This window comes from Oxyura jamaicensis, chromosome Z (assembly GCF_011077185.1).
Source record: "Oxyura jamaicensis isolate SHBP4307 breed ruddy duck chromosome Z, BPBGC_Ojam_1.0, whole genome shotgun sequence".
Lineage (NCBI taxonomy): Eukaryota > Metazoa > Chordata > Aves > Anseriformes > Anatidae > Oxyura > Oxyura jamaicensis.
This window is the reverse complement of record NC_048926.1, coordinates 11,182,577-11,203,093: the sequence shown is the minus strand read 5'-3', so window position 1 is coordinate 11,203,093 and position 20,517 is coordinate 11,182,577. Positions and strand designations below refer to the sequence as shown.

Genomic DNA, 20,517 nt, shown 5'->3' with positions numbered 1-20,517 from the left:
ATCCATCTGCCTTAACATTGCTTTTCAAAATCTGAACACAGTAACCATTATTTTTGTTCTACGCATGCCTAGTTAATTTGATTTCAGTACCTTTCAGTGTGGTTTTAAATTTCCTGAATACATGCCCAATCTGAAGAGAACTTTGAAATTAAAAAAAAATCCTTATTAAGAAAAGCTGAAACCAATAGTAGGTGGCTTCTTGAAAGAGGATTTTGATGGGGAAACTTGAATCTTTTTACATTTAAAATAGGGGGAACAATTCTGCAAGGACAAACTCTAGTTCTGCTAGACTGATCACAAGTCTTTGTATGCCATTTCTTTGCACACCTTGAATAAGACTTTAAATATATCAGTTCTCAAATCCTACTGAACTATTTCTTTTCCCTAGAAGATGAGGAGAAACGGAAAGCTTGTTCTCCATTGTAATGTTAAGAAAATATTAAGAAAAATGCCACTATTAAGGGTAAAGCAAGCTGGAAGTGTTTTGTTCTGGCCTTTTAAAAGAAGTTCCTGTTTTGACTTGGAGATAACTTTGGCTGCAGTGGAAGTGCCAGACTAAGCAATTGTTTATAGAGGCCTGCATTCAAGTAGTTGAGTCTAATCAGTGCAATGGAACAACAGCAATAAAAAAAAAAAAAAAACATACAACAAAGCACAACACAAAACTTAGCTACTCAGATTTTTGAAGTAAAACTGAATTCTATGTTGTCCATAATGTAAGAGAAGTAATGCACATTTATAATACATGTGAAGTGTAATCGCTTTGGGTGAAAATGCAATATTTCTGCAGGCAAAGATGACAAATCTCTTTTCCTTGGCATCATGATTTGGTTTGGAGGTCTACTTTTTTTTGATAGGACTAGAAGTTGGTGCTATAATCTTGCCTAGGTTCAGAATGAATAGAAGTCTTTCAGATAGTGATAAGCTAAATGGAACATGAGACTTGAATGCAAGCATGTATTCTAAAACTTGGACGGAAAGAAGGTGAACTGGGGAGTAAATGGTGTCTTTCTTGAAGTACTGTAATACAGATACTTTAAAGGTATGTATAACTAAAGTAAAACACTTATACGTACTTTTTAACTTTAAAGTTCTTAAAATTTGGAAGTGAACTTGAAGATGTCAATCAGAAGATTGGAGAAAAATGATGTTTAATGTGAACAGAAATGACTAGAGAGCTTTGAAGATGCACTATAGTGCTTAAGTTGCAGAGAACAGTTGGGAGTGAACATTGGAAGCATATGGAGAGACTTAGGTGAAAAATTATACAGAAGCATGAAGAAGTGAAGCATCAGAGTGGCACAGTGTTGGGGAGGAAGTGTGATGTATCAAATGGTATCAAACTGTTTTAATAGAACTCTTGTAGACCCTGGGCTTCAAGGTTTGTGTCTTACGCAGGAAAGGTGATCTCGTCTGGTTTTAATTGACCATATGGTTCTAGTGAGAGCCTTTCAGCTTCCAAATATTGACTTTGGTAGAAATAAGAGCAACAGAGGTTTTGGTTGTGTTCAACCAGCTACAAACATCCTAGAGAAATTTGTAAGAGTTAAATGACTTGGTGGTATTATACTGGTCTCCCAGTTTATTCTAGGTATTGCCTTTTTGATGTTTTATTGCCTCTTTTATAGTTGCAGTGAAAACTGCTTAACACTTGTCTTGGTAGTTTTCCATCTCATAAATTTGTGTAACTCCTTTCTAAAATCCACTTGTTCCTGGCTCCAATAGTAGTGACTTTCAAAATCCTACCTCCTTATGTTAGGTTTTGTAAGAATTCATCTCCTCTGATTAAACTTATCCTTCTCCATTTTTGCCAACAGATTTATTTACTTGGTCTGGTTACTATGAACCTACAGCATAGTTATTCTAAAAGCTTGTCATGCTACATAGCTTTACTTGTACTTCTATTTGTAAGGCTACTTTACTTACTGGTTTAATTATAACAGTGTCAACTTTCCTAGTGATTAGGATTTATTTACTCCTTAGTATTGGCTGTTTTATAGCCCTTCATAACTGAGGAATAATATAATGGATGGCTATTAATTAGCACTACAAATGAATAAACTTTTTTTCAGATAACAGCACAGACTTCTGGGCAACTGATGTGAAATGGTTTTCATTATTGGAGAGCACAAACTGGCTGGAGATTATCAGGTTTGCTATATCTATAAATATCTATAACTTCCTGGGTTTGAAGTTGTTAAAGGAATTTGTAGTGTTTCTGAGAGATCTTTGTATATCAAAAAACTGTTACTCACCTCACCTTTCCAATAGGAAGGAAAATGAAGACAGACTTAATGTCCTATGTATATCTTATTTCTGCGATGTGACAGTATTTTTGCAGTACACAATTGTGTTAAGCCTCCCATATTAAAAGATGTAAGAAGCAGCAGATCATTTCCAATAACTGGTTCAGCAAACCTATTAAAAAAAAGCTACAGATAAGTAAATTCCCATCTGAACTTAGTCACCTTCTTTCCAAACTGAAGAATCTTTTCTTGCATGAAACCTGTTCCATGTCTCTGACTAGCCTTGCCATTCTCTGTACTCTCTACTTCTATAATATCCTTTAGGATGGGATGAACTGCAAGATGTTAGCCCACCACAGATTTATAAAATGACAGTTGTTCTCAGTTTTGTCCCCTTCCTCTCCTGATTGTTCCTCAAGTTCTTTTTCTTCTCTCAGCAGTCCACAGTGAGTAAGTCTTGGAATGGTGTTGGCTAACACAAGGCTTGTTGTAGTGGAATGTTGAGGTTATTTTATTTTTAGTGTTTTTTTTCGTGTTGGCTTAATTATCTGTCAGCTTATTCTGTGATTGGCTTGTTACTATGAAGTATTTCTGTGGTTTTCTGCAATCAGCTTCAGTTCTTTGTATTCTGAATAATAAACAAATATTGACATTATTGTTCATTCCTTATTCCAGAACTTAAATTCAAGTTGAATGAGAGGTTCTAATGAAGTTTTTATGTTGAGAAATGCATGGATGTAACTTACAAGTAGTTAAAAGTACTTAGTAGCCCAAGTTCCTATTCTTAAGTTGTTTTGAGACTGGTTACTTCCATACTTGGATCCAGTTGCTTCCTGGATTAGTCTATTCTTAGCTCTTGGAATCAGTAGGAATGCCTTCTTAACTATTCTAGATGCTTGAATAAGGAATCTAACAATTCCACACTTATAAAATAAGCTGTCAGCTTGAGACCTAATCTTTTACTAGAATCCTAGTTTCTGTGCAGACTTTTGCTGAAAATAACTCTATGAAGTTAGGAATAGAAATCAACTATGTTACACCTGGTTTTACATATGTAATCCCTCTGTCATCTTTGTTTTATTATATTCTCTGAATAAATATTGTCTGCCTGCTTACAAGATCTGTTTGCTGATCCTTCTGGTGCTCAAAAAGATTGTGGGGAAAAACATACTATAATAGATTTGAAAATAGGTGAGGCAATGTACATCTTTTCAGGATAAAGATCTGGATTTTAGCAATAGTAGCACTTCAGTCTATGTTTTGGTTTATACTAATCCAGAGTAGAGTACTGTATTATGAATGTACAGAGGTAACATGGAAATGCATGATTCTTTGCCAGATAAAGATACCTCTTGGAAGTCTTGAAACTAAATATTTTATTTACAGAAGTTGAGCATGTCTCTTTGTTTTTAAAGGACTAGGCAAGCTTCAATAGTGTGATATTTTCTCCCCTTGTCATGGGAGACTAGCTGAAAGACTTCGTTTTCAAAATGCATTTAAGATGTTCACTTAATCTTCTTTGTACCACAATAGGCGAGTCTTGAAGAAAGCTATAGAAGTTGTTGAGTGTCTGGAAAGGCAGCATACAAATGTTCTCCTTATAGGTAAGTATTTCATGAGACTATCCTATTTAATATATAATTCCTCATTTTATATATATTATAAAGATATCTTACATTTATTTTTCTTCTGATCTCCTTTAAATGTAGCTTAAGCTGTAAGCTTGTAATTAACAGGAAAACTTGGTACAATTCATAAGCATCTGCTACTTTAAGTATGCTAAGGCTCACACATTCCTGGAAATGCTTCCTGTAGCTTAAAAACAAAGCAGAAACAAACAAAAACCCAACTGACCAAAATAAAAAACAAACACTAAGTATAGTTCCAGGCAAAGAAGAATATATTATGAGTAAGCTGCTTATAAATTTGCATGAAAGTCATTACCTGTTATGTGTTCTTATCTTAATGTTCTTTCATTAAAGGTCTTCTGGACCTTTTGCTGTAGTTTGAGGTGGAGAAGAGCAACAGTTCTACACAGAATGTAGAGCATGAGAACTTTCTGAAAGGATGCCTTTGTTCTAGATGCACACTGAATAATATGCAATCTCCTTATTAAAGAATGTTTATTGTACACATCTTGAGCAGTTTGCCTAGATTGAGGGAAGTAATCACACAGAAAACCAATCTTAATGTCAACCATTACCCTGTTTTTGTGTTGTCAATTGAGGGACTTTTCACCTATGCTGCTATTTGAGAAACTTGTTACAGCAAGATGCTTCTAGAAGGCACTAGAATGGAAGAGTGCTTATTGCTTGAGGAAGCAATTTCAGTGCTGCTGCACGCTGCATGTGTGTATGTTCAGGGATACTTCAAGTCACAGCCACACCCGATGAAAAGATTTAGGAAGGGTAGGTTTGAATAGCTGTCCTGGTTGCATAATGCAGGGGGCTAAAATATTGCACGGTGGTAGACCAGAAGGAGTAGGGACCAAAGTTATAGTAGTAAAAACTTGCTTTTTGAGGTATATTTGTCGAAGTTTTATCCTGGTATAAGTGTACCTAAAAACCCTTAGGTTTTCACACAAAAAAAAAGTATTAGAAATAAGGATTTAGCTCCTCTCTGGTATGTAATTTGTAAGGAATTTTATGCTTCTCTAGGTTTGTAGTACCATTTTGTTTGTGTAAAGGCAGCAATTCTTTGATTCCTTATCAAAAACTTTAGAAATGGCTTAGTAGACAATGTAGCCTTTTCTCCTCTGTAGAAGAGAGTGCTACTGATCTGTGCTGTGTAATCTCCAGTCTGGTTCAAGTGATGATGGATTCATACAGCAGAACAAAGTCAGGATTTCAGAGCCTTATTCAGAAGGAATGGGTGATTGGAGGACATGGCTTTTTGGATCGTTGTAACCACTTGCATAAAAGTGACAAAGAAGAGGTATGATTTTTTTTTTCCTTACATGCTATTTAAAAGTTTACTTAGCATAAGGAGAAATTTAGATTCAGAAGTTCGAATTACTCTGAGGATCTTCAATTTTATATTTTGACTCATGACTGGGTGATTTTAGTGTTACTCTTTTTTTGCTATTCAGAGTTCAGCTATGTCCTTATAACTAAAAAGAATACAAATTTCACTTCTAATCCTGGAGTATTTTGAAAGACATGTATCTCGTGTACTTTTAAACTCTGTTAAAGGGTGAAATTTGTAGAAATGGTGAATTACATTTTTGTCACATCTAGAGTTTAGTTTTATACTGTATTTCTAGATACTGCAATCTCACTTCTACATGTTTGTACTTTAGGAATAAATCAGATTGCTATACAGAAAGAAAACCCTAGGTGTAAACTGTTTATTTCTGATCAAGAATTGCTATAAACTAGTATTGCTTTGTCAGCTGTGAAAGTTACTGCTATGCAGCCTTTTATAGTGACTTAACCTGAATTTGCACTCATTAGAAAGCATTAATCTCTTCTATCAACAGCTGATGATACTTCAGAGTTCAGCATAGGCTATTTACAGTGATTTTTGTAGTTCACCAGATTGCTTTCCTTAAGACTTTATTTGGGGGACACTAAATACTGTAATATAATTGGTCTGTGTGATAGAACACTTTCTGAAACAGATGCAATATTTTCTTTTAGGCTCCTGTTTTTCTGCTCTTGCTAGACTGTGTTTGGCAGTTGGTACAACAGTATCCTGCAGCATTTGAGTTCACAGAAACATACTTGACTGTCTTGTCAGACAGTCTCTATGTGCCAATTTTTAGCACTTTCTTCTTCAACTCGCAACATCAAAAAGACACCAATACGGTAAGGGTTTTTGTCTATGCAATGTGTTGGAGAACAGATTTGACCAATGAGCTAATGATGCTCAAAAAAAAAAAACTAGCAGCATGCTTTTTCCTATTTACTCAAAGGATAATGTGATGCCTTGAAGGTGACTGAGTGCAACTTTAGTTGTAAGCAATCAAGTTCAGTACTCTGAGTCTATGATGAGAATATGAAAATAACTCAGATAAATTACTACTAATGTGGAGCTCTAGCTTCCAATTTATTGCTCTCCATTGGAAATTAAGCTCTTTAACTGAAGGAAAGTATCCCTGTCTTGCATAATAAGTTATCTACAAAATCGTTATGTGCTGTCCTGTTCCAAAATCAACACTTCTTGAATGTTGCTTTACATTTGGTTCATGCTTTTCTATAACCTAAGAAGCTGGAAGCTAGAGAATACTATACAGGTAGCCTTTGTGTTTTTACTTACATCTAATAATGTTGTCCAGCTGTTGAATATATAGAAATCAAGCACATTGCAACTCTATGGGCTTCTCTATGAAAAGCCAATTTCTTAATTTCACCTTGACTTCGTCAGAACTCCTTTATAGCAGTCCTAATTGTGACCTGTTTGTTTTGGCAGACTGGTGAAAGCCTCAAGACACAAAGCGGTCCTTTCAGATTTCTTACTGTGTGGGACTGGTCTGTGCAGTTTGATCCTAAGGCCCAGGTTTTTCTGAACAACCCTCTTTATGCAGAGAAGCCAAAACCAGATAAAAGCCAACGGAAAACTGCAAGATTCAAAGTAAGATATTTGCTGCTTAACCTGTTATTTCTGTCATTTCAAAATAAAGGTACAACTCAATCATACTTCAGTGCACCTAGTGGAAGCATTAGTGCCAGCATTTAATGGGTGAATTATGTATACCTCAGACTCACCTGGGTCTTAAGAATGCAGCTTGCATCCTCCTCAGTTCTCTAGTCACTATTTTCACAGTTGCCGTGCATAGCCACGAACTTACTAGACTTTCTTGTAGTAGTTTTGTGCAAATGCACTAATAACTTCTCATGGGAAGAACACTTAACATTCAAGTGAGTTGAAATGATGGTTGAATTGATTTTATTTTGTTGTTCCACAGAGTATTTAATTGAAATACATAACAGGTTTAAAGCTGCCTCCCTAAATTTGTTTTGAATGTAATGGGAGTGTGTGCATGCATTTAAGATGCAAAACCCAAAAACAAACGATTTGTCCAGGGTATTGAATATTATAGATGGATCACCTCATTACTGGAAAACAGTACAAATTCAGCAGAAAGCGTTTTTTTTGGGTACCTGTTTCTGATTTTCAATTTCCCTGTTATGTTGGTTAAACTCTGTTCTGTACAAAAGCATTCTCAGGTGAGATGTTATTGGTCTGATCTACAGCATTATTCAGGGAACTTATGTGGTGGAAACCAATGAGGAACTGACCAATTAACCTTCAAAATCAAATACACATTTCCAAGTTTAAGCTAGCCACACAAAGTAATTATTTCTTCAAAAAGAAAAATGCTTTTCATACAAGTATGCTTTATTCAGTGTTCCTTTCCCTGCTGCTATAGCAGTGAAGTATCTTCAAAATCTGTGTGAAGTATTCAGCATATTAGCCGTTGAAGAGTTAACAGTTTTACACACTGCAGCAAAGGTGTGGCTGTGTTTAAGCCACTTCATTGACTGCAAGTATGTTCTGAATACAATTTAATATTGTTCTTTCTCTTAAGACATTCTTGTCCCATCAACATTTATTTCTTGTATGTTTTTTTTCTCTTTAAAGCATCAGAGGCAGCTTTCTTGTCCATTGACACAAACAAAATCTTCCCCAAAGAGAGGATTTTTCAGGGAGGAAACAGATCATTTAATTAAGAACATTTTGGGTAAAAGAATTGGCAAGTTCATTAATTCTTCAGATGAACCTCCTAATAGCTTCAGGGAATTTTATGACAGCTGGCATAGTAAACCTGTTGACTATCACGGTCTTCTGCTACCTCGCATTGATGGGCCTGAAATCAGAGTCTGGGCGCAACGGTATTTACGATGGATTCCTGAAGCTCAGCTTCATGGTGGTGGTACGATAGCCACAGCTGCCAAGATTTTGGACTTGATGGAGGAAGTGCAAAGCTTACAGGTGAAAATGGATGAAGAACATAGTCAAGCTATTTCTGGAGACACACATGCTGTTCCAATGCTGAGAAATTCTGCACGTTTGTCATCTCTGTTTCCATTTGCTTTAATTCAGAGACAGTCTGTCAAACCAGCTTTACCCACTAGCACCTGGAAAGACTTGGAAGATGAAGATGATTTGGTCAAGAGGGATGACGAATTTGTTGATCTAAGCAGTGATATGTTAAAGTGTATATCTTAAAGTATGAATTGTATGTGGCTAAGCTCTGAGGTTAAAATATGCTGTATCCTAATTTAAGGAACTCAAGTATTTGCAGCCTGCTGAGTGGATTTGTGGGATTGAAAAAAACTCAGTTAACTGAGTATATTTTGAATTTCTATTTCACTATAACAGTACTGATTGCAGAAACACTTGTATCATAGGTGTAATAAAAACAAGTCTAGGCTGGAGCAGCCATATGGTTGGTTTATACAAAAACACTTTCTGAGGTAAAGATAGAATATACTAAATAAATACAACAACAATCATGAGGAATGTGCAAAATTACTTTTAACATAAGCCCTCTTCCCCTTATGTAAAAAGTACTAGAAACTCTTAATACATCTGCATTTCTCCCTGATGTAAAATAAAGAGGGGAAAGTATAATTGTGCTTTTAAGCAAAAGCTTTTTATAGGCAAAAGCTTTTTATAGCTGAGGAATGAACTTGTGGTCACCAGGGTTTTTCTGCCTGTTGTGGCATCAACTGAAGTCATGTGCTTGTCAACCTCATCTTTCCTGACAATGTTCATCTTTGGCTTGCAGAACTTTACCTTGTGTAGTATTGTAATAGCAGCTTGGCTTTTCTAAGCCTCTGCATGCACTTAGCTTAAGGGTCAGATGCAAGAGCTAACCTAAATGTTTCAAGTCTCGCGTGTCTGCTGTGCTGTACTCCCTTGCTGCCTTGAAATATTAAGTTCCAAATGTTTGCTGTTAATTGTAGGAAATAGCCTGATGGATTCTGGATTGTTATGGGTATTTTTTCTCCTCTCCTTTTAATGGAGAGATCTTTCGTTCTAATTTCTGTGCTTATCACAGTTGCCTTTGAGGCTTTCTGAAGCTAGCACTGAGACTCTTCACACAGAAGCAAAGACAGTCATGGATTTGCAGTCTGTTGCCACTTGTCATGAGTTAGTGGTAAAGCTTATGAATGTGGCTTTCATACCCTATGAAACACTTGCATCCTGTTTGCTGGATGTTAGAACAGTACCTCAGTGAAAAAAAGCCATAAAGAAATGCCTGACTTTTTGATCTACTGTGTATGTTTATATAAAAAGTATTTTTGCTGCAAATAACTGTCCTCTGTAAAGTTGAGTATTATTTGACTATCAAATCTATTTTGAACCCTTAAATTTTAGAGTACCCCAAGAAGGGATGCAAATCATAATATCAGTTAATTTGAGAGGGTAGACATTAATCGTCTTCTGTTTTCTGTATTCTTGCACCAATTTAGAAATCCATGCTGAAAGATCTATGTGGTGAAGTTGTCACTTAAATTTGATGAGCTCAGTGTTATTAAACTGGGTTACTGATCAGTCACTTCATAATGAATTGTACTTAATCTGTATAGTAAAATATTGTCTGCAGCCCTCTTAAAAATATACTATGTTAAAATAAATGTGTTAATGGGAGAAGGGGGAGACCTTAATGCAACTCTATGCCAAACTGAAACTTCTTAACTCTTGATTGCCTTAAGTGCTGGTAGCACAAAGACAATACTTGAGTTTGTAGCATTTTATTTAAAAATATGCTAGCACTTACACTTTCTTCTGTGATACATATCTCTTTTTTCGTAGCTAGAATGGGCTGTCCAGTACATGTCCTTCAGGCTTGATTGTAGCTCAAATGAATCGGTTTTGCAGTAACTCTTGCATATTGAATGAACAATCCATTTTTATGGAGAAGGAAATCCATTCTAAGGTCATTTGGGTTCGAGGTTTTTTTTTTTTTAAACACTGCCATTAGAAAAAAAACTATTAAATGGATTTTTCTGTACTTCTGATCAAACGTGTAATGTTTCAGTCATGACAATTGCATATTTATATTAACAGATGTTGGACATCTGACTTGTACATAAGTTATCAAAAGTTTATATAGAAGAGAAATATATTTAGAAATGAACATGAGAACACTTCTAATGTAGAGTAAATACCGTTGTTACTGGTTTTCTGCACTGTTGAATTGGAAATATACTTAGTATTTTTAGCTTCTCTTTATACCTCTGAGTTTTTACACTGAATGCAAGCTAGAAACTGTAGTTGGCTTTAAAAATGCAAAAAAGACTTATATTCCTCTATAATGGGCTGTTTGGAAAGTGTCAATAAAATACACTTTGATGTATTTAACCTGAAATAATGTTTAAGCTCATGTTTTGCAAAATGACACTCTAAATCACAGTAAACTTGACAATCTGCAGTGCCAAGGCTTATTGAGTTGTATGCAGAGTATTTACAGACTTAGGGAAGGAAGCTGTGTGGTTTTGACCTGGCTGTACTGTTGGACAAGTGCATCAGTTCAGGAAAGAACAAAATTCAAAGTGATGCCATAGGATGACTGTGGGAAGCTACTGAAGTGGTCTAGAAAGTGGCTGCTGAATGGTGGTATTTGGAAGTCTATTGAAATATTTCAGTTATGGCAATATACTAGTCTTCCGTTAAGTAGTTCCTCCACTTCATGAGAGAATGTTCTTAAACTATTAAATGAGGCAACTTGTTGAAATAACAGCAGAGTATTCCTTGAACCAGATGCACGTTGAGCACAGATTGCAGGCTGGTCACAGTAACCTGTAACCTGTAGAGAACAAATGAGAAACATCTTTTTAAAATTATTATGACAAACTGCTATCACAAATCACACATTCAAAAACCATTCCCTAAAGAGAATGTAAAAAATTGTGATGAGGTTAAGACAGGCTTCTTGAAGGAACAGGAATAGCTCAGTCTGTGGAGTGCTGGGTCACATTGTAATGCGAGGTGTGCCACTGCCTCTCCCACATCTTCTAAAGATCAGCATGTGTACTTTGACCGCTTGGCTTTAAGGCTGCATTCACTGGGCTGAAAATGTTCAGCTATTGGTGGACACTGCATTGGAATGCAAGCATGTGTTTTGTAGGGGTACTTACAGTCAACTGAACCTCCCGATCTGTTCCTTCAATTAAAGCTTTTTCCTTTCATGTTTTTTCTTTCAGGTTAGAACCATGTTGCTGTAACTTCTTAATTTAGGATGCAGTGAAGTACTTTCTGCAGTAGATGTTTTAACGATGGCTTACTATGATGAATTAAATGACATTTCCTCATTGCCATTCACCTGGGCTGCATTCCATGAGTACTTAGGGGCAATGACAATACCCAGAATATTTGTGTATTCAGCACTAAATCTATGAACTCTTAATCTCTGAACTACTTTTGTTACACTGAAGATCACCTTCATGATGGTGGAAACTTCATACACAGTACACACTGCCTTGTATACAGTTGAAGAAAGCTTAGGTGTTGTGTAAAACTCAGTTTAGAAATTACCTGGACATGGACTTCATTTTCTGGGACAGGGAAGAGGTATATTAGTGAACTATTTGAATCTCACAAAGAGCATGAAGAACTACGTAGGCTCCAATGCAATGAGGGTAGTGGTTGAAAGGGGGTGGTGGCGAGATCTTCTTGATGGTCTCAGGTCCTTTTTCATCTGTAGTGAAGTTATTTTGTCATATTTCTGCTAGTGTTTGCAGAATAGCAAAACTCTTGCTTGGTGGGTTAGTAGAGTTATCTTGAAAAGGAGCAGGCATAGATGTGCATTGCTGCTGTTTGAGCTGGAGAAACAGCTATTTTCTCTTTTTTTTTTTTTTTTTTTGTTTTAATTGACAGTCAAATGAATTAAGTATTTCCCCCAGTGTGTTGCGTGGCTGCTTGAAGCAGGCAGATTACTTTTAACTAGGAAGTGCCTTTGATACGTTATTTTGTGAAAAGCAGAACTATGAAGGCTGATTTCCCTGCCATTGTCTTGGCTGGCCACATCGCAGTTCTTTGAACTTCCTCCTTTCTTCTGTTGTGTCCTACCCCTCCTCATACCCGAACATCTGTCTTTCCTCCCTAAACTTCCTCTCTATTCTTAAGTCACATTCTGTATTGCAAGTTAATAGGTCTCTCACTGCTACTAACTTGCCAGACAAGCCACATTGAGTATTTCTGTTCCTGGGGGACTGAGTAAAGGGCCATAAGTTGGCTTGGCCAGGCCAGAAAGTCTCCAGCCTGCTTGTTGGAATCTAATAACTCTTAAAATCTATTTCTGTCAAATACGGTCAAAATTACCTACTAGTTTCCAAAGCTTTGGTGCAGGTGGGTGGAGAGGAAACATTAGCTGCCCTGTGTGGCCACTAAGGAAATGAGGGTGAGAAAAGGAAACTTAACCCCCTGTGCCTGCAGCTCAGTCGTGATTTCAGCCTGCAATTTTCAGACAAAAAGCCATGCAGTTCACAGGTAGGAAAATCTGCTGATTTACAGTCAGATCAGGTATCTGGGCTTTCTTTTAAGGCAACAGAATTTGCATTTATCTTGGTTAATGTCTGTTTTTGCTCTCTGAAATACATTTTTCATTACACTGTAGGAGCCAAAATTCATGCTTGGGAACGTGTTGAGTTTCCTAGAAATTAACTGCATTTGTATGACTTTGAAAAGTCACTTATAATCCTTATTGTTAATAGTATTCCCATTCTGGGGAAAAAAGTAAGTAAATCCAATTAAGAACAGCTAGCAACTAGAATTAATGTAAAATTTTGCTAGTTGAGTGTAAATCTTTAAATATTTTGTAAATATTATCAAGCGTTTAAATGTCAGAGCTCTGTAGGCTAGCTGGCTCACTTTGTGGTGAGTGGGATTCACTTCCTCTTTTCGTTTCTGCAGGCATTGTTTTAGAGTATGTTTACGCATGAACGTGATGACAGAGAAACATATTTTATGCAAAGAGCTCATTGCTTCATGTTTTGGTGATGATGCAAGATATTTTAACTTTCACTGTGACCCTGATGCATAAATCAAAACAGGATGCTTCTTACCAAGCTCCTGATGTTCCCTACACAGATTAATCCAGTTTGTTTCCTACAGGCCACTTCCTCTATTTTCTAGTTTTCCAGCCCAGACTTTCCACAGTGGGTTTGCTCTTAAAATATATATATATATATATCTTCTTGACATTCCTTTCTAGAGGCTCTTTGTTGAAATTTGAAAAAGATTGGTTCTACGCTTGCCATGGTTTTTCCTGTTGTGCTCTCCTGAGGTGATGGGAATATGTGAAACCCAGATAAGAATTGCTACAGATGACTTAACTCATAACAATTAACGTGCAGTCTTTTCAAAGTGCAAGGTCACTCATTTCCACATCAATATGGAGCACGGCAGCTCTGGTAGCTGTCTGGTAGCTTACAACTGATGTGATGCAGCTGAAGGGGTCCTGCTGTGCCCTGTCCCAGCAGTGTGCTCCCACTGCCTTGCCATTACTGTCACGTAGCCAGCAGCATGTTTTATGGAAAACCAGGCTTTGCTTTCATGGTTTGGTTTTCTATCGCATCAGCTTGTTGGTACAAATCACCCCATGGTGGTACGAGGAAAACAACAGGAGCAGACTGTTTGAGGATGCCCTGTGCCATGACTGGGGGTTGTCCATTAAAGAGGAGGTGAAAGATGGAAGCACAGCTGTAGTAAATCTAGCTCTGGAGCTGCTGTGTTGAAAAAGAGAGAATTCCTGGGAACCATGCAGCTAGCTGAAAGGCTGTAAATAACTTGCACAACTAATTCCAGCTATTTAATACTTAGGAAACAAATACACAACAAAACCCACCAACCAACCAAAAAGTTTTGGTTAGAGGTTGCCTGGAAAAGCTTTACAGGGTGATTAAAGAACCATTGCATTGTATCTGGTATGGTTGCTACACTAAGAAGATAAGGTAAGCAAACAAAGCTAGTCTGATCTACAGTCATCAGACACTTCAATGCATGTTGTTCCTTAGGCTGTACTTTGGTTTGGACTGGGGTGGTTTTAAATACCATCGTGCTGCCTGGGCTGTGATTTAGTAGTGATTGAGTGTGGCTGTTGAAAAGCAAAAATCATGTTTTGACTTGTAATGAGAAAACAATCAAAGCTCTGAAAATGATCTTGGACTCCTGACGCATTCCTGATTTTCTCTTTTAAGCTTCAGCCATACATAGCCAACTGGTTACCTTTTTTTTTTTTTTTTTTTTTTTTTTTTTTTCTAAAGCATATTTTACTCATTTGCTTCTGATTTTTCGTTAGTTTTAGCGTAGGTGATGTGCTTTGTCTGTATGCAGCCCATTATCTGCTTCGGGGTGGGATGGAGCTCTCTCCGTTCTGACGAACACCCTAATCTCCCAGGGGTATTCATCCCCCTAGTGCCTTTGCCCTTTTTATGATTCAAATTGCAGCAGAGGTGTAAATCTGGCAGAAATGATGATAAAAAGGGCTAGTTACTGAAATGAAATACATTAATAGTAAACCCATTACTTAATGTATCAGTATTAAGTAGAGGCTCCGTGAACACACAAAGCCCCTGGAGTTCTGCAGGTAGTAATGGATGCTGGATACAGCTGAAATACAATTACCAGGGACCTGGACTCACTTAGGCAGCAGGAAATGACTGAACATAAACATTTCTTCATAATCCGTGTATCTTATTAAAGCATTAATAGCCCTATTGGTGCTGGCTGCTGACCAGCTGAATTAATATTGTGTCTAGACTGGTAGACATCCTTCCCCTTCCCGAGCGTTTTACCTCTCAGCTGTTAATGCCCAGCCTGCTGCTGACCCTCACAAAGCAAAGGGCTCTCCAGCGTGCTCAGGGGAAAGCTGACTTGTGTCTTTGCTTATATGTTCCCCTTGCCAAGGAATTTCATTTGAAAAGTTCTTCTTGGCTAATTCCATCATTTCTGAGTGAGAACAGGAGTTTAAAGGGTAAATGTAATCATGGGACTGAACAGGAGTTCTATAATACCGCTGAACTCTTTTAAGTGAGGAAGCAATATTAGCTCTTCCTTCGATGCACGTGTGGCAGAAAAGAGACACTGAAGGAGTGTCAGCCTTCAGCAGCGTCTGGCCAGCTGTGCGAGTTTGTGGAAAGTTTTTATGGGGGAATTTCAGTTAGTGAAAATCCCTTTAGATATGACTGGGTACTAAAGGTGTGGAAAATGTATAAATGTATTTCCTGCATCTATCTTAGCTTTTGTTCACTTAACAGTTGGTTTACCAATACATACCACCCAGGCAGCTACACTGGCAGCAAGGTTTTTTTCAGCTAAAATCGGGCACTGATCTGTTTTTCCCAGATCTCCTGAACGTCTGCTTGTGTCTGCTGTATGAAGGTACGCCTTGCATTGATAAATCAGTAATCTCTACCTGGTTATCGCAGAATCACACAATGGTTAGGGTTGGAAGGGACCATTCAGACCACCCAGTTCCAAACCCCTGATACAGGCAGGGATGCCACCCACCAGGTCAGGTTGCTCAGGGCCTCATCCAAGCTGGCCTTGAAAACCTCCAGGGATGGGGTACCCACAGCCTCTCTGGGCAACCTGTTCCAGTGCTTCACTTCCCTCTGAGTGAAGAATTTCCTCCTGACTTCTAATCTAAATCTCACCTTTTTAGGTTTAAAATCATTCCCCTCTTCTAGTTTAAAACCATTCCCCCTCATCCTGTCAATATCTGATTGAGCAAAGAGTTGCTCTCTATCTTTTTTATAAGTCCCCTTCAAGTACTGAAAAGCTGCAATAAGGTCACTCTGGAGCCTTCTTGTCTTTAGGCTGAACAGCCCCAGCTCCTTCAGCCTTTCTTCAATGGAGAACTGCTCCAGCCCCTGGACCTGCTCCAACAGCCCCACACCCTTCTTGTGCTGGGGGCCCCAGCCCCGGACACAGCACTCCAGGTGGGGCCTCACAAGGGCAGAGCAGAGGGGCACAATCCCCTCCCTCCCCTGCTGCCCACCCCTCTGTTGGTGCAGCCCAGGACGCAGTTGGCCTGCTGGGCTGCAAGCACACACTGCTGGCTCATGTCGAGCTTTTTGTCCACCAGAGCCCCCAGGTCCTTCTCTGCAGGGCTGCTCTCAGTGGGTTCTCCTCCCAGTCTGTGCTCGTGTCTGGGATTGCCCCAGGGGCAGCACCTTGCACTTGGACTTTTGAACTTCATTAAGTTCACATGGGCCCACTTCTCAAGTTTGTCCAGGTCCCTCTGGATGGCATCCCTTCCTTCTGTTGTGTCAACTGCACACTTGCTGAGGGTGCACTCAATCGCACTGTCTGTGTCATTGATAAAGATATTAAAGATACTTGGTTATCACCAAATCCTCAGTGCTGAGCCAGAGAAGTCTGTCCCATGCTGAGGCTGGCAATCTCGGTGTAACCACCATGGGCAACTTGGGTGCATCAGTCAGATCAGGTTTTAAGCGGGCTAGATGGCAGTGTGGAGCATGAAACGTGTTGCTTCCCAGAGAAGTGGTAAGAAAAGCCCCTCTCAAGAGGGTTTTGGGGTCAGGGTGCTGACTGAAGGAGCTGTGTTTCAAGAAACTGTCTCCAGCTGCTTGATTTAAGCAGCACTCAAAGAAGTGAGGCTGTGTATTTTTTGTAAATAAACCAAACTGCATCAAAGGTGCTTTATTCCCAACTGGAGTAACCTATAGGACTCTGAGTTGGCCAACTGCCCAGATCAAGAAAGAGCTCTTCCTGCAGGAGGGAAGTTGGCAGACAGAGCAGAATTGGGAATTTTTATTTTTATTTTTTATTTTTTGTCAGCTGTGCTGAATAGACATAGTAATAAAGCCTGCTTTAAAGTAGTTTATCTATGTATTTTCAAATCTGAAAATTATTTCTGTGCTACAGTATCCTTCCAGTATGGTCTTTTCACTCAAGGGTGGTAAAAATGGCTTTTTCTTACTTCAGCAGTTTTGGTCCTCATGTACATGCTGTATTTCTTGACGTTAGTGTCAAAATTAAATCCCCACTACTGTCAGCACTCCAGACAGGGGAGAAGAGCTGTGAGTACACCTTCGTAAAAGACATCTGCTGAAGCATGTAGTTCAGTCACATGTAGAGCTGAGAGCAACGTGGCCTCGTCACACTCCAGATATAGCTCCTGTCAGAAAACAGGATGTTAGAAATAATTTAGCACCTTGTATTAATTTTATTTTCACACTGACTGGTGAACATGTATTCAAATGTGACATTGTGACCTGAGGCCAATTCACACTCCTGGGTTCCTGCAGATGCAGGTCATGCTTTGGATGTTTATGGCAGACGGTGAAGTGCCAGCTTGGCTCTCCAGTTCCAGGTTGAGTTTGCAGTTAGGAAAATAGAGCCCATTTGAGTCAAAGAAGAGGGAACTTCCTAAAGGCTTTTTTTTTTGAATTTTTTTTTTTTTTTTTTTTTCTCCTCTCTCTCTCTCTCTCCCCACAAAGCTGGTTTTAGAACAGGACTGTGCTTTCAGGATAGGGAGTGCTTTCTTTGCTTTGGCATAGCACCTGGTCCTGCTGCCAAGCTTCAAGCAGCAGAGATCACCTTGCTGGATGACAGCCACAGCGTTTTGACGCTGCGTTTTGAGGCTTAAGGCCAGTAAAAGCTTAAGTGTCTTTTCCTTGTCTTTGTTCTACAGAAACACAAGTTGCATTTGCTGCTCCAAAATGTAGGATGTGAACAGTGAGAGTAGTTTTAGTCTGGGGATCTTTAAAGGACTTTTGTTTCAAAAAAAAAAATTCTCTGCATGACTTAGTGTATAGGATATAGTTAAATAAAATCAATGTTTTATCATTTGGCAAAGAGAATTAAGCTGTTTCTTAAGTAAATATCAGTGAAAATATTTAGTAAGACCATACATGCCAAAGTAGGACACCTTGATCGGAAAGGTAGACTCATCAGTGTAACATATTCCATGTTAAATATGGAAATCTCATATGTCTTCTCTGAGTGAGAGCAGACAGATTTATTTTCCAGAGATGACTTATAAACCAGACAGGATCTTGACTAACTCTCTATGCAGGAGAAAATACCGATGTGTTGTGCAGCTTCTTCTCATTCTCTTCCATCCTCCTCATAAGGGGAACTCCAGGCCTGTCAGCCTGAGCTTGGTGCCAGGAAAGGTGATGGAGCAGGTCATCTTGAGTGCAATCACACAGCACGTGCAGGACGACAGGGGATCAGGCCCAGCCATTGTGGGTTCATGAAAGGCAAGTCCTGACCTGCCTGGTTGATGAAGGACCAGCTGTTGATGTAGACTTCAGCAGGCCTTGGACACGGTGTCCCACAGTATTCTCCTGGAGAGGCTGGCAGCCCGTGGCTTGGACAGGCACACTCCTGGCTGGGTTAAAAACTGGCTGGGCCCAGAGAGTGGTGGCGAACGGAGTGAAATCCAGCTGGGGACCGGTCACCAGTGGTGTTCCCCAGGGGTCAGTGTTGGGGCCCAGACTCTTTAGTACCTTCCTTGATGACTTGGATGAGGGAATTGAGTGCACCCTGAGTATGTCTGTAGATGACACCTAGCTGGGGGAAGTGTCGATCTGCTGGAGGGTAGGAAGGCCCTGCAGCGGGACCTGGACAGGTCAGACTGATGGGCAGAGGCCAGTGGGAGGAGGTTCAATGTGGCTCAGTGCTGGGTCCTGCACTTTAGTCACAGCAACCCCATGCAGCACTACAGGCTTGGGGTAGGGTGGCTGGAAAGCCGTGAAAAGGATCTGGGGGTACTGACTGATGTTCACCTGAACATAAGATGGCAGTGTGCCCAGCTGGCCAAGAAGGCCAATGGCATCCAGGCTTGGATCAGGAACAGCGTAGCCAGCAGGACCAGAGAAGTGATTGTCCCTCTGTGCTCTGCTTTGGTCAGGCTGCACCTTGAGTGCTGTGTTCAGTTTTGGGCCCCTCACTACAAGAAGGACATCGAGGCCCTGGAATGTGTCCAGAGAAGGGCTACAAAGCAGGTGAAGGGCCTGGAACACAAGTCCTGTGAGGAGAGGCTGAGGGAACTGGGGTTGTTTAGTCTGGAGAAGAAGAGGCTTGGGGCAGAGCTTATGCCTCTCTACAGCTACCTGAAGGGAAGGTGTGGGGAGCTGGGGGTTGGCCTCTTCTCACAGGTAACTAGTGATAGGGCTATAGGAAATGGTCTTGAGTAGCTCCAGGGGAGGTTCAGGTTGGAAATTAGGAGACATTTCTTCTCAGAAAGAGTGGTTAGGCATTGGAACAGGTTGTCCAGGCAGGTGGCGGAGTCACTGTCCCTGGGGGAGTTCAACAAAAGGTTGGACATGGTGCTTAGGGACATGGTTTACTGGGTTACATTGGTGGTAGGGGGATGGTTGGGCCAGATGATCTTGAAGGCCTTTTCCAACATTGATTCTATAGTTCTGTGATTCCCTGCTGCAGCCATGCAGATGCATTGGTTTTGTCTGGAGGATCCTGGACCATGCTGGGACCACTATCTTATTCTATGGATGTATTTCTTTTTCCAGTCACCCTCTGTGTTTCTCCACTGATTTTTTTTTGTTTCTGACTTCCATTGAAAATTGTGTGGCAATAGTTCTGATGCTCATTCCTTTTCATTTCTCCTCTTCAGGGAACTTGTTGGAGTCCTGAAGGTCTAATGCTGGCTTCTGTGACCACTGTGAGCATCAGACCACCTTTGCTGGCTGTGGGAGGCAGTTTTTAGGAGGTTTTTTCTGTAGACAGCCCTACAACTGCCTTCGCAAGGGAAACCTGCCTGATGGCCTCTTGCCACATGTTGCTGTTGCTGTAGTAGCCTGTGGTTTGCATCCAACAGGGATCAATAACATGCTTGAAGCTGTAGTTTGACTGTGGATGGACTCAAGAGGAAAGGAAAGCTTCTTTCACCCTGTACAAAGCTAGCTTCTGCCACTACTGAGTAGTTTAGAAAAAGATAATAATAATGCCATCAACATTATTATCATTACATATCTTGCCATCGGCAAGCCAGCAATTTCATATAACTGAACACATCCCCCTGCCCTGTCTGAAGAAAACCCCTAGAGCACACCCACAACCAGGCATGCTCTCAAGTGCACCATCCGTGCCTGTGAGGTTCCCTTTGTATGTGAAACTTCCTCAAATTCAGCATTCCCAAGCCCCCCGTCCTGACTGTCCTGTGTTGGACTGATTTCAACTCAATTGGGAACATCCAGTAAAGAAGTGAAAGCAGAGTGTTTTGCACAGGACTTTTCTTTTAGGTGACGTGCATGCCCTCAAAACTGGACCAAATCCCTGAGAAGAGAAGAGAAGAGAAGAGAAGAGAAGAGAAGAGAAGAGAAGAGAA

The 20,517-nt window shown here is 39.7% G+C and overlaps 1 protein-coding gene across 1 annotated transcript in view; it reads left to right on the top strand.

The window, feature by feature from the left end:
• MTMR12 (myotubularin related protein 12) overlaps nt 1-10,566 on the top strand; it is a 32,155-nt gene extending 21,589 nt beyond the window's left edge. Inside the window, exons 11-16 of the mRNA XM_035310344.1 lie at nt 2,073-2,151; nt 3,780-3,850; nt 5,008-5,180; nt 5,885-6,052; nt 6,657-6,818; nt 7,830-10,566. Coding sequence (XP_035166235.1) covers nt 2,073-2,151; nt 3,780-3,850; nt 5,008-5,180; nt 5,885-6,052; nt 6,657-6,818; nt 7,830-8,417 — 1,241 coding nt within the window. The 3' untranslated portion in view covers nt 8,418-10,566. The remainder of the gene's footprint in view (nt 1-2,072; nt 2,152-3,779; nt 3,851-5,007; nt 5,181-5,884; nt 6,053-6,656; nt 6,819-7,829) is intronic.
• Nucleotides 10,567-20,517: the final 9,951 nt, after the last annotated feature.